This window comes from Pleurodeles waltl, chromosome 1_1 (genome assembly GCF_031143425.1).
Source record: "Pleurodeles waltl isolate 20211129_DDA chromosome 1_1, aPleWal1.hap1.20221129, whole genome shotgun sequence".
NCBI classification, from domain to species: Eukaryota; Metazoa; Chordata; class Amphibia; order Caudata; family Salamandridae; genus Pleurodeles; species Pleurodeles waltl.
In genome coordinates this window covers 216991823-217009597 of record NC_090436.1, presented here as the reverse complement: position 1 = coordinate 217009597, position 17775 = coordinate 216991823, and the positions used below count along the sequence as shown (strand labels likewise).

At 45.8% G+C, this 17775-nt stretch overlaps 1 protein-coding gene across 17 annotated transcripts in view; it reads right to left on the bottom strand.

Moving 5' to 3' along the window:
* Positions 1-17775, bottom strand: part of NIPBL (NIPBL cohesin loading factor) — a 1341000-nt gene that overhangs the window by 553557 nt on the left and 769668 nt on the right. For all 17 annotated transcript variants that reach the window (XM_069221119.1, XM_069221174.1, XM_069221201.1 and 14 more), the window contains one exon: positions 13498-13630. In XM_069221119.1, the coding sequence (XP_069077220.1) occupies positions 13498-13630 (133 nt within the window). The remainder of the gene's footprint in view (positions 1-13497; positions 13631-17775) is intronic.

The window sequence follows — 17775 nt, the reverse complement described above, 5'->3', positions numbered from 1 at the left end:
TCTGCACGGCAATCTCATGTGTGGTTTCTTCGACAAATGGAGTAGGACCACTGGCGAGAACATGCAGGGACTATCAGGATCACCCTGGTCCTGGCACTGTAGAACTTGATGACCTTCGGAATTAGAGAAATGGGAGGAAACACATTCAGAAAACTCTGACCAGTTGAACATAAAGGGCATTCCCCTTTGTCACTGGTCGGCAAAACCTGGATGCAAAGCCTGGGCATTTTTTGTCTGCTTTGTCAGCAAATAGGGCTATTTGCTGTTGCCCCCAATCCTGAAAAATAGTTTGAACGACACTGTCATTTAGAACAGAGTTGTGATCTTTTGCATCTCGTGCTGCTCAGAAAATCTGCTTGGATGTTCAGGTATCTTGGTAGGTGAACTGCTGATAATGTCAAGGCTAGTAGCCACTTTCAGATGGTTTACGCTCCACTGATAGGGGTCGTGAGCTGGTCCCTCCTTGCTTGTTCAGGTAAAGCATTTAGGTGGTGTTGTCCATTTGAGTTTGTTTGCATAGATGGACAGAGGGATTTCAATGCTAGATAGACTGCTCTGAGTTCCATCATGTTTATATGATAAAGTTGTTCTTTGTTTGACCACAGGACCTGAACTTGCAAGGGACCCATGTGAGTCCCCTAACTCTGAGCGGAAGTATCTTGTCTCATTGGTTGGATCTTCCAGAACTTGCTGTAGAGGTCTCATGCGTAGTCTGGCATTGGGAGCAATGAAGAGGCAGGAGGCCATTGATCCCAGTAGCATTGCCACTTGTCTGGCTGATGGGTGAGGAGTGCTGAGAAGAGTTCGACATTTGTGAATCATGTTGATTGAGTAAAACATTTTCTCCAAAGGATACGCTCCTGCGTGGTTGGTATTCTGTGTTGCTCCTAGATAATGGATACTTTGAGTTGGTATCTGTGTGGATTTTTTAAATGTTAGTCTGTAAGCCTAAAGTTTGCAGAGTTTGGAGGCCAATCTGAATGCCGTTGTGTTAGTACTGGGGAGGCACTCTTGATCAGCCAGTCGTCTAGGTATGGGTAGATGAAGAATTGCTTTCTCCTCAGATGTGCAGCAACTACTGCCATGCACTTCGAGTAAGTTTGAGGAGCTGATTTTAGGCCGAAGGGTAAGACTTTGTAGTAGTAGTGCTTGGCTGCTACGCTAAAGCGTAGATACTTGAGATGTTTGATTGTAATTGGAATATGGAAGTAGGTATCCTGAAGATCTATGGAGCACATCCAGTCCCCCTGATGGACTTAGGGGTGAATTTGTTGAAAAGCAAGCATTCTGAAGTTTTCGTTTGGGATGAACTGGTTCAGAACCAGCAGTTCTAGGTTTGGTCTTTATTCTTGAGTCAGGCTTATTTTTTGGGATGAGGAAATAGCGTGAAAATACTCCATTACGAGAGTGGAACTTCCTCTATTGCCTCTTTTTGAAGTAACATGTCTACTTCCTTTCGCAGCAAGATTTGTTGATGGTGGAATGGTGCTTTTGGTGGTACTTTGGGTCTAGGAGTGTTGAACTTGAGTGAGTAACCATTTTGAACAATGTTCAAAACCCATTTGTCGAATGTTATATTGTGCCACTCAAGTGCTTGGCGATGCTCCCCCCTGCCCGAACGGGAGAGATCGGAGGCATCAGCTGCCGCGCTGATGATTTGGTTTGCCACTAGACCACCCTCTTCTAAGATTTCCTGAAAATATTGCCTGTCTTCCTCAGGTAGTTTGTGAGTAAACCTGGAAAGGGAGTCCCACAACAATCTATTGTACCTACCAAGTAATGCATTTGCACTGGAGACCTTCATGTATGATGCAGAGGTGTTACACATTTTCTTCCCCAACAAGTCAAATTTCTTAGTGTCTATCCGGTGGGGACGTCGAAGATGAGGCAGTGGCATAGGTCTTTTTCGCAACTGCCATAATTACCAAATCGAGGGGGGGGGGGGGGGGGGGGGGTGAAAGACTATCTAATCGGAGGAAAAAGGGGCCTTGATCAGATGCCTTATATTTTTTTTATCGGCTCGATGGTGCAGCTTGAACAGACGCTGGAGTAAGAAAAGTCTGCATGGCAGGTTCAAGAAGGCCGGGTACTAAAGGAAGTAATGGTCTGGAAGAAGACTGGTGATGGAGAGTTTAAAAAAATCAGACAAGATAGACACAGGTTTTGCAATGTCTGTTTAGCTTTGTCACTCGTCTAATCTGCACATCATTAAATGTAACTAGTCATCCACATGGGAGTTTCTAGCTAGGGGGAAGTCTGACAGCGGTGGTGAGTAGTCCCTTATGGAGGAACGAAAAGTTGAAGACAAAGAAGGTGATCTATGCCTTCGAGACCTGGAATGGTAATAGTGATGTGATCTGGAACGAGATCTGGTATGCTTAGATCTAAACAGCGATCTGTGAGATCATGGTTTTGTACATAGTGGTCTTCGTCTGAGTGGCTGCCTTTATGAAATACACACAGGCATAGGTGTATGTCTGGATGGAGAATAGGTTCCTCTATAGTCCGAACCAGGAACCAGATGTCATTGAGGGAGAAGTGGAAATCATAATGGGACGTATCTGCCCCTGGCTCAGTCTCTTCATGAATGGATGGATCTGATCTCTGAGGAAAGAGAATCTTGGATACCATGTCAATCTGGGTCTGTCTCACTGATGTCTTATCTGACTCAATGTCAATAGCGCATGACGTCAAGTGTCTTCCGACATAGATACTGGACCCTCCTTAGGCAGTGTGGATGGCGTGATGTGAGATAGGCCTTGACTTTGAATCCTGTGCCATCAACATCTCCTGTGGTGTCAGATTAGCCGACGATGTGCCTGGCGTCGATGATGTAGCTTGCCTCGACATCGAATGAACATGTCTTGAAGGTGACTTCTTCGACGATCATGTCGGTAAGTTGGACTGGCACACTGAGCGTCGATCCCAACTGGGAACAGATAGGTATTTCTTTCCTCCTACCTGATGACAGTGGTGAGGAACATCGTTTTGCTCTTGACCTTCTTCGATGTCCCAGAGAGGAGGGCTCTGTAAAGGAGGGTTTTGACCCCCTGCCCTCCTCCAGCCACTTGAAGGTCTTACATCTCCTCTCTCTTGAAGTGCATGAAGTCTGCTCTTCTCTCTGCCTCTGGTAGTCTTTTTTTAAAGGGTTTTACAGTGGTAACATGTCTCAGGATTATGAGAAGCTGGTAAACAAGCAATGCAGATCGAATATGGGTCAGAAATTGCCATCTTCCTCCCACAGCGGGACATTTGTTAAAAAGATATGACATTTTGACTGATAAAAAAATATATACTTTTCAGTCAGAAAAATGCTCAAAAGTAAAAAATGCACTTAAAGTAGAATGAAGTCAAAATCTTTTGAACTTATGTGAGAAATTGTACTTTTTAGTCAAAGACTAAGGAGAAAGTGATTTCTGAAGGAGCCGGAAAAAAGAACTGGCCTGTCATCGGTCACCTTTCTCTGACCTCTGAGGTATGGTGGGATACTGGAGGTCTCTGAGACCTCCCTGCACGGTGCAATTTTTTTGCTTTACCATGTTAATCTGAATGCCGCCTATTGGCTGAAAATGTCTGTTTTTTATTACAAATTTCTCTTCAATAAAACATATTATTGCCCTCCGTCTCCCTTTTTTTGTGAGTTACAGAAATACTGTTTTATTTTTATTTTATATATTTATTAAAGGAAAACTTAACAAAAATTTGACTATCTTTGTAATATAGGCTGCATGTATATAAATCACCAAAGGTGCTAGTATTCGCTGGGGCTATTGATGTAGTGACTCGAGCAAGGCTCCGGTTGCCCTCACAATCCTAAACACACCTTCCAAAGGAAAGAATTCTTGAATCTCCTGCGCGTTCAAAAATGTGTTTATTCCAGGCCTCTCCTGACGGGTTTCGGTACCAGGTCCAGATATGGAAAATGTTACTTACCCAGTAGACATCTCTTTGTGACATGTAGTGCTGAAGATTCACATGCTTTGCCTAAGTCCGCAATCTAGTGTTGGGCTCGGAGTGTTACAAGTTGTTTTTCTTCGAAGAAGGTTTTCGAGTCACGGGTTTGAGTGACTCCTCTTGGTAATACTGAGTATGGCCATTGAGTCCTTTGTTAAATTGTTTTCCTGCAGGAGGGTGAATTAAAGAGTGTATAAATGTTTATGCAGCTATATAGTAAAGAAATGAGATGTCCATGCAATGTATGGAAAATTTCACTTACTCAGTGTACATATGTTCGTGGCATGTAGTGCTGCAGATTCACATGCTATGCATATCCCTTCCGACATCTAATGTTGGGCTTGGAGTGTTACAAGTTGTTTTTCTTCTAAGAAGTCTTTTCGGAGTCACGGGATCGAGTGACTCCTCCTCTTGGTTCCATTGCGCATGGGCATCGACTACATTGTTAGATTGCTTTCTTTCCACCGTTGGGTTCGGACGTGTTTCCTCTCGCTCCGAGATTTTGATTTGGAAAACCTTAGAAAACCTTATATTCGTCGGTATTGTTTCGATTGAGTTTTCCATCTAGCATCAAACCATGTTTATACATATTTACAATATACTGTACTACAACAGCGACAGGCTCCCAGGGAGGAGCGAGGGCGCATGTGAATCTATAGCACTACGTACCACTAACAGATGTCTACTGGGTAAGTAACATTTTCTATTCTATGACATATGTAGCTGTAAACACATGCTTTGCTAGACTGTAAAGCAGTCCCCTCCCAAAATAAACGGTGGTTAGCCTGTAGGAGTTGGAGTCGTTTGAAATAGTGTTTTAAGTACTGCCTGTCAAACGTTTGATAGCTGGCGAGAACACATTTACACTGCACTGTTTAGTAAATGTGTGTGGTGTAGACCATGTGGCAGCTTTACATGTGTCTGCCATTGGTATATTCCCTAAGAATGCCAATGAAGCTCCTTTTTTCCTAATGGAATGTGCTTTAGGAGTTACTGGTAACTGTCTTTTAGCTTTAAGATAACAAGTCTGAATACATTTCATTATCCATTTGGCTAATCCATTTTTTTTTTTAAATAGGATTACCTTTGTGAGGTTGGTTCAGAAAATGCCACAAACAGTTTGGATTTTCTGAAATCATTTGTGCTGTCCATACAGTACAGGAGAGCTCTTAACATCAAGGGTGTGAAAAGCTCTTTCAGCAACTGAAACTGGATGGGGGAAGAAGACTGGCAATTCCACTGACATCAATAGGAAAAGGTGAAACTACCTTTGGTAGGAATTTTGGATTTGTTCAATGAACTAATTTGTCTTTATGGATTTGAAAGAAAAGTTCTCCTAAAGTGAACACTTGAATTTCGCTAACTCTTCATTAAGACGTTATTGCTACTAAGAAAGGAACCTTCTGTGGTAGGAACTGTGGAGTAACAAATGCCTAGGTTCAAATGGAGGCCCCATAAGTCTTGTGAGTACAATATTAAGATTCCATACAGGGGCTGGAGGAACTCTAGGTGGGATACCCCTTTTAAGACCTTCCATAAGGAATCCTGAACAGGGAAAAATGTTGTCTGTTTTGAAGGAAAGCAGCTATAGCTGCTAAATGAATCCTAATAGATGAATATGCACAATATCTTGTACTGAGGCTTTAAGTGGATCAATATTTTTGGGCTGACAATGGTAGACAAAACATTTCCATTTAGCTGCATAGCATTGTCTAGTTGTGAGTTTGTGTGCTTCTTTCAGACTATCCATACATTCAGATGGAAGTTGTAAATGGCCAAACTATGACTTCTGGAACCAAATCGCCCCAGGATGAGTGTGCTGGGATTTGGATGTCTGATTTGGCCTCTCTTTTGAGTCAACAAATCTGGTCTGTTTGGCAGCTTGTGATGTGGTACTACAGACAGGTCCAATAGTGTTGTGTACCAATGTTGACGTGCCCATGTGGTAGCTACGAGTATCATAGTGAGTGAGGTTTGTTTCATCTTTATTATCAGAGATGGAATTAGTGGGAGAGGTGAAAAAGCGTAAGCAAATATCCCTGACCAATTCATCCATAGAGCATTGCCCTTGGATTGAGGGTGTGGGTACCTGGATGCGAAGCTTTGGCATTTTATGTTTTCTTTTGTGGCGAAAAGGTCTATGTCTGGAGTTACCCACATTTGGAAGTATTATTGAATCACTTGCTGGTGACTACCCACTTCCAAATTGTCTGTGCTAAAAGACAATTGAAATGAGTATGTCCCTCCCCATTTTGGCAGGTAACACATTGTGGTCATATTGTCTGCCTGTATTAACACTATCTCATGTATGATTTGTGTCTGAAAAGCTTTAAGTGCTAGGACTACTGCTAGTAATTCTAAGTAGTTTATATGATAAGTCTATTGGATTGAGTTTAATTCCCCCTGTATAGTGAGGTCGTTGAGATGAGCTTCCCAACCTATCATTAATGCATCTGTTGTGATTGTGGTCTGAGACACAGAGTCTTGAAAGGGCCGTCCTCCTTTGATATGTTGGTGTAATTCTAACATTGCAGAGAGCGGTAAGTCTGGCGGTCCAACAACACTAGATCCTGAATTTGACCCTGAGACTGAGACCACTACTGAGAAAGGCACTGCTGTAGTGGCCGCATGTGCAGGCTTGTATTGGGGACTATGGCTATACATTAATCCATCATGCCCAATGGTTTCATCACTGGCTTTACTGTATACTTGTGGTTGTATTGAGGTATGAGATTGTGAAATGCTTGAATCCTTACTGGGTTTGGCTACGCTAATCCTGACTAAGTGTTCAGAATTGCTCCCAGATGCTTGTATCGGAGATTGTTGCAAGCGAAATTTGTGGTATTTGATTGTGAATCCTAGATTATGTCGGCTATCTATGGTATATTGAGTATGTTGTTGACAAACTTGAATTGTACTGGCCTTTATGAGCCAGTTGTCTAGATAATGGGAAGACATGTATGTTTTGTATTCTAAGAAATGCTGCAACCATCGCTAAAAATTTGGTGAACACCCTTGGTGCTGTGGTTACTCCAAATGGTAGCACTTTCAATTGGTAGTGTTTTCCTGATATGACAAATAGGATTTTCGATGAGCTGGATGTATGGGAATGTGGAAATAAGCATCTTTTAGGTCTAATTCGGTCATCTAATCCTGTTTTTGTAGTAGGGGGAATGACATCTTGTAGAGTGACCATATGAAAGTGTTCTGAAAGGATGTACAGATTGAGGGGTCTGAGATCTAAAACTGGTCTTAAAGTACCATCTTTCTCTGCAATGAGGAAGTATAGGGAATATACTCCGGACCCCAGTTGAGATGTAGGTACCATCTCTATTGCTCCTTTGGGTAGTAGTGATTGTACCTCCTGTTTCAATTGGGTGAGATGCTCCTGAGTAAGCCTGTGTGAACAAGGGGGGGTTGGTGGAGTGTAAATGAGTTCTAGACAATAATCTTGTTGGATAATGGACAGTACCCACTGTTCTGTAGTGATGATGTGCCATTGTGGAATGAAATTTACCAGCCTTCCTCCCATAGGAGATGTGTGCTCTGTGGGAAAGGTGAGAAAGTCATTGTTTATTTGAGGTAGAGGAACCTCTGGAAGTAGATGGTCTACCTCTTCCTCTATTGTTGGATCCTCTGTCGGAACCTCTAAATGATCTTCTTATGTAGAAGTGTGTGGATTGTTTTTGTTGAGAAGTTCCTGTCTCTGTGGCTGATGCCTCTAAACTGTGGCCTATGAAAATTCCCTCTAGTGGGTGTGGTGTATAACACAACCATTGCTTTAGCGGTTTCAGAATCCTTTTTAAGTTTGTCTATTGTTGTATCAACTTCTGGGGCGAAGGGATGTTCCTTGTCAAAGGACATGTTTAAAACAGCTTGCCGTATTTCTGGTTTGAATCCTGAACATCTTAGCCAGGCATGTCTTCTAATAGGTACACTGGTGTGGATTGATCTGGCTGCTGTTACTATCTGTTGTCCCCTTTTTTAGTGCTCTGGTGGAAGGTATTGCAACAGTTGTTCCATTTCATCCCAGTGGGCCCTATCATACTTCGCTAACAGAGCCTGTGAGTTGGCTATCCTCCAGGGATTTGTAGCTTGTGAAGTTACCCTTTGACCTGCTGCATTTATTTTCTTGCTCTCTATCTGGAGGAGGAGTGTCTAATGTGGACTGACTACTGGCCCTTTTCCTTGCTGCGTTAACTATAATTGAGTGAGATGGTAACGGAGTTTTAATAAACACTGGGTCTGAGGGTGCAGGCTTATATTTTTTTATCCACTCTTGGAATTATAATTCTGGCCTTCACTGGTTCTTTGAAAATGTCAGAAGCATGTCTGAGCATTCCTGGAAGCCTTGGGAGACATGGATATTGTTTGTGTGTAGATGCTAATGTGTTAAAGAGGAAATCTTGTTCTATGTGATCTGTATGCATCTTCACATTATGATAGGAAGTAGCTCTGGATATAACTTGGTTATATGCAGTAGTGTCTTCTGGTGGGGAAGGTCTAACAGGATAAAAGTCTGGATCGCTTGGAAGAATGGGACCAGGATCATATATATGTCATGGATCTATAGCCTGCTGCTCATCACTAAAATCATCCCTGTGTGGTGAGAGTGAGGATGTGTGTGGTGACAACTGTGTTTCATATGTGGTTGGTGGTGGTATAGAAGGAAGAATAGGAGAATGTGGTGATGAAGGCTGTTTTTGTCTTGTAGCCTCTTCCTGTTCTTTATCTTTGGAGACCTTTCTTGGTGGTGGTGCTTCCTTTAAGGTGTCTTCAAAATTTAATTTCCTCTTAAAGAACATTGGAGGAGAAGCAATTATTCTTTGTGTCCTTTTTAATGTGTAATTTTCACTGTTTAGCGTGCATCACCTCTAAATAGGTTGTATGTCCAAAGATTCTTGGGTAGAAGTAGTATACTTGCTACTTGTGGTTTTCGACTCCAAAGGTTTAGGAGTGCTTAACTCAAGTCAAAAAATGTCGGCTCCGAAGTTGTTAATTTTTTTGGCTCCGAAAATGTTCCTTCTGATTTTCGGCTCAATAAGGAGACAACCTGTAGCAGCCTGTTTGGTCGATGCCAAATGCACTTTAGTCTTAGTTCTTAGGGCTGAACCCGAAGGTTGGTCATCCGGACTTGCTTGTCAGATCCGACCATGGCCCGAAGGGAGTAGAGGACCAACGACTAATGCTGGAGTCTTTTTTTAGTGTCTGTGTGGTTGGGCAGTACGTACAGCACTGGAAGTATGTCATGCCTATCATCAGAGTGTTGATCAGAGTCCGAATCTTGGATGGAAAATTCTGCCCCTTGTCAAACTTCTTCCTGTGCGTGTTCTTCACCAAAAATATCAGGGGTCTTCTGTGGACTTGGACGCCATTTTGAGACAACAAGTTCTTCGGTCCCGGGGAATCTTTTTAGATCAAAACGATCTGCAGGCATCGCAACTCTCTTCCCGATTGGGAGATAGACAGATTACACACTGAATGTTTGTCTGTGTATGGGAATTTAGCGTGACACAGACAGATTAAAAATGGAGGTTGCTCCATCAGCCAGACATTGAAGTAGGCCCTAAAAGGGCGAGGCCCCTTTTAAGGGCAAGAATACGACCCCAACGATCTAAATCGGATCACGTATAGACGGGAAATGAGATTGAAACAATACTGATGGTATTATAGAAAGGCAGAAAAAGTTCAGAAATACCGAACCCAGATCCACCGGAGTGAGAGGAAACACAGCCGAACCCAATGGCGGAGAGACAACAATCTAGCAAAGGACTCAAAGTCCATGCACACTATTACCGAGGAGGAGTCACTCGATCCTGTGACTTGAAAACCTTCCTTGGAAAAAAAAAAAACTTGTAACACTCCGAGCCCAACACATTAAATGGCGGACTTATGCAAAGCATGAGTATCTACAGCTACAAATGCCATCAAACATATGCCATGTGTGTTATAAGCTCTCGCATGCAGGCGGGAATAATTCAATGGTTATGACCATTGATGAGGATCCCTGGAAGAGAAGTATATGACACGACTCCAAAAGAAATCAGACACCAATGTGGAAAAATAGACATTTTTATAAAAATTTAGACACCAGAATCAAGTCTAAGTTACAGACAACCGAAGTTATGAATTTTGAAAGCTTTGCTAAATCACTGCAATTCACTCTTTAGTAGAGTCTCCATTGAAGTCAATAAAGGAAAATCAGAGTGTGCACTCTGGCACTTAGAGGGTAAGTCCCGGGGAACACACCGAGACTTCAGATTCTGCGAGGATCTAGACCAAGTGTCAACAGTCACATTTTGGTTACCTTGCCCAGGGATTCCGGGTGCAGAGATGCTTTGGCAGTCCTTTGGTCTGAAGGGGATCCACGTTTGCTGGCACATTTGCACCACTTGGCAAACGGGTACTTGTGAGTGGATCCAAGCTGTACTCTCTATGTGTAGAGTTCCTTTATGGGGTGGAGGGCTCAGGATTTGATAGTTGGATCATCAATGCCACTACGTCCAGTGACTCCGGCTGCAGCAATGGCTTCTAGCAGTCAATCACAAGGATGGTCGTGCCAAGGGAGCTTTGCTGCCGCCTCGAGGTCACAGTCTTCTGGATGCAAACCCACAGGAGAGGGGCCACTGCAGGCATTGGTCTCTATGCTGGAGATCTTCACAGGGGACAATAATGTCAGAGATTGGTTTCCGGGTAGGCAAAAGACAAGCCTTGGAGCTGCAAAAGTGGTCCACTACTACTTCTTTGACTAGAGGTCGTCTGGCAGGGAGTAGGGTCTCAAGACTTGGAAAAGACCTCACTCCCTAATCTTTGGACACTGGATACAGTTTCCTTAGGCTCAATCCCACAGGGTCACAATTTCCTTTACTTTCTTGCGATGCAGCACCCGCAAGTTGCAAGGGACTGGTACCACCAGTCAGGGGAGTCTTGCTTAGTCACTCGGTGTCCACAAGGGTCTCTATTGCTGGGACCAACAAACTTTTACCACAACATACTTCGGGCACTCTGTCCCTGTGCTGGATCCACAGATCACTCTGGTGTCCTCTTCTTTGCACTGCAGCAAGAGTCCAAGGGCTGTTTTTGGTGTCAACGTCTCTTGGTGCCTCCTCTCTTCCAGGAAAGAACTGAGGGTCTGGTGCCAGGAGAGCCCCTCAAATCCTAATTTAGGGGGCAGTGGGGGGGGGGGGGGGTAGGCAGTGGATAATGGACTGCTGGTCACCGTAGCTACCTGCCCCTATAGTGACAGATTCCTATGGGATGATGTCACTTTCGACTCAGAACCCACTATCCCTATATTCCAGGCCGGACAGACCTCCAAACCCACCCTAAAGTTGTGGCTAGTCCTTTGGGTGTGTACACCTACTGCATAACTAATTTTCCCAGGGCTGGACAGGGCAGGATGGGCTTGGTCCTCCACTGGGAGGAACATACATCTGCACATCAAGGGCGGTAAAGCCCTTGAAGCTCCCCGCATCGAGTGCTCTTTCACACTAGCCACTAGGTGTGACCTCCTGCCTGCCCAGGCCCTTTTGCCCCCCCCCCCGACTTGTTCGCACAACCAGCAAGAGGGCAGACTTCTGTCTGTGGTGGCAGAGGCTTGAAAGTGCCGGTTAACCTGGTGGGCACCCTCCAAGGGTGCCACCAGGGCTGGTGCCATTTAATCCTGAGTATTGGCATTGTACTCTGAGTTAAAAAGCATGGTGATTAATACCAAACGTGGGTGGGTGCGGCTGGGGATTCACCGGGTCATCACTGAGCTGGACATCTGGGTAGTGCCCAGGCACCAGCCCAAGTTATCATATGGACTGCCGGTTACTTGTGCCAGCATTAAGTTTTAAATGCCAGCACGGGTCATATGTGCTCATGCACGTTTGTCCTCACTCATAGAACAGTGCACCCTGCCCCCGGGCTATAAAGAGGTCTGCCTTAGGGGTGACTATCCTGTCTATGGGCAGTAAGGGGTGCTTTACCTGCACTTGGTGTGGGCAGAGTCTCACTCGAGCCACAAGTTGCTCATGTAGGCTGACATGGCAGTTCTGCAGTCTATCTTTTACTTGGGTCACTTAGGGTGGCACAATCAGTGCTGCAGCTCTGGTGACCCCTTTACCATCCTTGCCTTGGGTACGCCTGGTACCATTTACTAGGGGCTTACTGGGGGGGTAATGGCTCTGCCAATTGGCCTATGCCATGCGACATATTAAGGGACAGAGCATAAGTAATGAGGTCTGGTTGACAGGTCGCAAATCACTAATGTAAAAAATTACAGCATCAAGCAGCAAAAAGTGGAGGGTGACCATCCTAAAAGGGGCACTTTACAACACACCAGAAAACAGGCAAAATGTGTGTGTGTGTGTTTGAAGGGGGGTAGGGCTGGGGGGGGAGAGAAGAGAGGGGTGACCATGTAAAAAGTGGCACTTTCCTACGGGCAGGGAGAAGCATCTGCTGCACGTTCAATCACAGTTGATCAGTCTCCACTGCAGATTATTTTGCAGTTTCCTTCAGAACCTGTATAAACTGCAGTAGGTTCCCTTGGTGCAGTACACACAGACTCCGATTCCACTGCAGAGCCCATAAGTGCCAACTGGCAGGAGGCCAACAGGCCCAGACAGATGCCTCAGAGCAGCTATCATGGAGATACAAATTAATGGTTGAAATATCAGACCATATCCCAAATCATAGTATGAATGTCCTGGATTAGCTAACGCGAAAAAATGGCACAATGTAAACCACAACCCTTTTAATCCTGCATTCCTCAGAAGTGGCAGGGGTTATATAAATGCTGCAAAACAATACATATCTCAGACTTGATGAAGGCAAGAGACACACTTACAGCGACTGGAGGGACTTTGTCTCAACTCTCCACGGGGGTACAGGTGGTAAGGCCTATGCCACTAGACCATAATATACACTGCTGCTATTGCCAGACACTGCATAGCTTTCGTTTAAGGGGGAGTAGACCCACTCATTCAGCACAGCTCTGATGTTGACAAACAAAAATCAAGGGGAGCACTACCCAGTCATTTAGAGAAGTTTAGTTCCAACACCTGGGCATGTGCATGCCTTTCCCTGTGGTGGAAACCTGTCTTTCTGACAGTTAAGCTTTATGAAAATGTCTCACTAATCTCCATATTTATTAAAGGGAACCCTTATGAGGCTATTACTGGTGCTTATAGAACATCAAAAGCTGTCCTCGGAGCAGCAATGTAACTTTTGGGTGGGCCAATTGTTGTGCTTATATTCTGGCTAGAAAACCAGGCCCCAGAAGGAAGCCAAGTTTGCTCCCAATCTGGGAAACCACAGTGGCTAGTGTAGTGCCGACAGGAAGAGAGAAAGGTGACTTAGACACTGCCCACTCAGTGAGAACCTAAGCCATACCAATTATGGGTCACTACATCATACATGAAGCAGATGGAATGCAAAACATTTACATCCACTACAACTAAACAACTGTACATAGCATAAACAAAAGCAAGTATTAACAAAATGCATTAGATTTGAAATTCAGGTATAAATACCACAATTTTAAAACATTTCACGTCTTACCAGCAGCCTACCCAATAAGCTGAGTAGTAGCTCAGCAGCTGGCCATTCAGGCTTGTTGACTGTGGAGAGAAGATCCTGGACAAAGTTCTCGAATAGTGGTCTATAATCTTCTTCACCTTGCTTGCTTCCACATCTGTTCGGAGGTAAACAGTTATTGCAGAGAGATTTATCATGGAAGAAACCGAGAATGATGAACACAACAACTTTACTCTGCACAAGCAAAGAAACAAATATCTATTGAGTATTCTATAACCTGAAAATCTGTGAGGGTTAGAGAAACCTGATAAGGGGCATAATACAATTTAGTATGTCCTACAGATTCCTCATTGTAGGAGGCTGGCTCAGTATATGGTGTACACCTATAGGTGAAGCACCCTGCACTGAGTCCAGGCAACCCTTAGTGATAGCATAAGAGGTTCTAGATAACCATAGCTCTCTAAGGATAGCTGTGGCGAGAAGCTAAGGCTTATCCAGGAGGGTGTAAAGCAGTTGAAGATGCCACAGATCAATCAGTGAAGTACACACAGGTAAGAACCACACCAGTGTTAGAAAAATGATATGTTTATTGTAACCCACTATAGAACTGACTCTGGTACATCTCCTAAACGCAGGTATGAACATACAAAAGTATACTCAGAAACATGTAAATAAAGGCATAAAATAATATGGGCCCCTATTGCGGGGGAGGGAGCCAAAACCATATACTAAAAAATGGAATGCAAAAATAACTACAACCAAAAGTACCAACCAAGGACCCTCCGCACTGGCGAAGAACTAGAACACCAAAGGTAAGTAAATAGGATTCCCCAGGCACCCGTGTGTAGACACAATACCCGAGGTAGGAGTCCACAGGATAACGTGGTGAAGCCGTGGTTGGAGTTTGAGATTTAGGACCCTTCCGAAAGGACCCTGAGGAAACCCAGTGGGACAAGGGATGTTCAAGAGTGCCCCCACTTGTGAATACCCAGAGAAGCGGAGTACCTACACCAGAGAGCCTAGGTGCATAGGGGTGAAGTTGTGTCAGAACCTCCCGTCTAAGTCAATGGAAGCTCGGTTGTCCATCTGCTGCCGTGACCCACGGACCAGCTCAGAGGAACCCAGGAGTGGATTCCAGAAGAAGACCTAAGGAAAGAGGGGCAGGGTCCAGACCACCTGGCAGTGCCCATGTGGTGCAGGAGGGCAATGCCCACCTTTCTAGGAGATGCTTTCCTGTTGCATGGTCAAATAAGTGCAATTGTGGAGTCCAGGCAATGCAGGATCATCACAGGAATTGTCCATGAGCTGTCTCATCGGACTGCAGAGGGATCAGAGGTCAGCAGTCTTTGCAAATGTAAGAGTTTTCCATGAAGTGTTGCAGGAGTTTGGGGACCAGCAAGACCCAGGAGACTCACCCTCTGCAGGTAAGTTAGGGCCAGCCCTCAACAAGCAAGTCAGCCGGCAGGCATCGTGGAAGCCGCCCAGAAGGACCCTCTGGCAGCAGGCACAGGGAATCGCAGAGAGGCCTCAGCAGCACAGCAAAAAGGGGTGCCCACATCGCAGGAGTTGTAGAGAGGATGTTGTTCTTGCAGCTGTGTAGTGATAGAGGCTGGGACTTCTTGGAGCTAGGTGGTCTTCGGAGTGAAGAGTCAACTAGCCTTGGCAATGACAAACAGACGCAGTGCGCAGTGTTCCCCGCCAGGATGCTCCAGCAAGGGACCACAGACGTCTCAGATGCAAAGAAGGCAGGTCAGACCTTTGGAGGGCCTCAGAACCACCACCTGTGTTGTAGAGCCTTGAAGAGTCCCTGGGACAGCAGGATCTACAAACAGATCGCCGACATTCAGGTGCCTGCTGTAGGGAGGTACATCTTTCAAGCATAGTTACCATCACTTTTTGCCTGATGTCAGTGTGTTTAGACTGTAGTTCACTGGGATCCTGTTAACCAGGACTCCAGTGACTGTGCTCTGTCCTCTATATTTGGTTGCTTGGTAACTGGTTACACCCACAATTGGCATACTGGTGGCCTCATGCAAGTCCTTAGTATATGGTACTTAGGTACCAGGAGCATTGGTACACCAGAGGTCCCCTAAGGCTGCAGCATTTATTGTGCCACCCATGGGAACCCATACAAACTGTGTCTGCAGGCCTGCCATTAAAGCCTGCATGAAATGATGCACACACTCTTTCACCATAGTTATAAGGCTTGTCTTATACCCTGGTCACTGCACTTAGACACTAAGTCACCCCCCTCCCCATAGGCCCTTCAGCCCAAGGTCAGGGTGCATGACTAAGTGTGAGAGTACCCTTGCATGAGCACGGTACCCCCTACAAACCCCAGACTCCATTCCCTGGTCTTTGTAATCCTAAGGTATGTGGTGGACAATGGTCAACATGAGTGGTCCAACTACATAATGACTTCTCCGAACCTAGACATGTTTGGTATCAAACATGATGGAATCGTGCTACACCGATTCCAGTGCCAGTTGCATTATCCGCTGTACTCTGGGGGTTCCTCAGAGGATCGCCCAGTTCTGCCAGTGCAGCCTTACAGGGTCTGGCTGCCAGCCCACGCTGCTGCCAAGCCCAGGTACTGTTCTGCACTCCTGCTCGTGAGCCTGCAAGGGAGAGGTGTGAGCGCCTCCCCCCTGTGTATTAGGTGTCTAAGGTCTGGGGTGGCCTCTGAGTGCAACCAGACTGCTTTAAAGGGCACATTTGGTGTCCTGCATGCATAATCCAGTTTGTACGAGTTTAGGAACCCTGGTTGCCACTCTGGTGCAAAACTACATCAAGGGCAAGGGAGTGACCACCCTCCTGTCCAGCTCCTCTACTAGGGAGGTGCAGAGCTCCGCCAGATGGCCGGTTGATTTTGCCATATTGGAAACAAGATGGGCAGAAGCCCCTAGGGGCATCCGACTGGTTCGGCCAGGTAGATTACATCCCTGACCCCTTCTGATAGGTGGGTCACTTCACAGAGTGATCAACCCCCTTTTAGGGTTAGTTAAGGGCTCCCCCAAGGATGGGTCCTCAGATTTGTCGAACAAGACTCTCCAAGGAATGCTCTGCAAGACATCTTATGCTCCTGGCCTCTAGAACCAGTGCTGGTCTGCTTTGGAAGCGAAACATGTCTGCTTCTAGTGGAAAGCCTCCCATTGCAACATTGTTTCTCCGGAACCAGCAAGAGTTCTGCAACATCCAAGACTGTGCATCCTCCAGGGTCACAAGGACTCTGCACCTGCAAGCACAAAGGTATCTCCCTAGAAGTGTGTCAGTCCGCTGCATCCACAGGCATCTCAACACAACATCGGCCAGCTAGTGGGGTCTCCTGTCCCCCGGACACCAAAACACTGCTTCACAGGTCTGTGGCTTCCTCTGGGTCCTGCTTATCTTCTGACCAACTTGGGAGACTGTGGGCCCCTACTCCTGCCATTGGAGCGGAACACCCCTGTGCACCACGACTGTTGCTCTTGCCAAGGCTTGTTGACTCTTCCTCCAGGAGATCTTCAGGCGCCAAGATGTCCAGGTCTCCAGCACTTTGCAATTCAAAGATAAACCCCTGTCCTGCAATGTGGTGCTTCTATTTTGTGCAGCTGAAGACTCCTTGTGATTCCCTGTGTCTATTGCCTGTGGGTCACTCGTGGGGGCTTCAACGACTTCTGATGGCCTTCCTACGTGCTAAGGGCCAGCCCTGACTCCCCTTCAAGGGCAGAGTCTCCTGGACCTTGCACGACCCTAAAACTCTGCAAATACATCTTCGTTCCTGCTTGCATTTGCCAGTGCTTGTTGGTGACCTGGCTGGTCACTGACCATCCTGCAATCCGGGGACCGTCAAGGGACATCTCGTAGGTGACTCCTAGGATTCTCTGCAGCTCCTGGAACCCACAGCTGGACTACTTCCTCCACCAACTTGCAGGAACTTCACCTCTAGGAGGGTGGTCATTGCCACCTGCACCACCTGGGCATCTTCAAGGATGCTGGAATCTGTCCTCTTCCTTTTCAGGTCCTCCATCTCCATAATCCGTCCCTGGGTTCCAGTGGCCTGGTCCACAGGTCGCGACAGCAGCTGCACAATCTGAGGCTTCCACTGACTTCAGCAAGAGTCTCTTCTCCCTTCTGCATCCGGGTCCCCTGGAGTAGGTACTCCTGTCTTCTGGGTATCCTTGGGTGGGGCAATCCCCAACCTCCTTCTTGTCTGTTGGTTTTCTCGAGGTCTGCTGGGGAAGGTCCTGAAACACACAAACTCCAACCACTACTTCCCTAAGTTAATCTATGGGACAACTGGGTAGTTAACCACTCTGCACC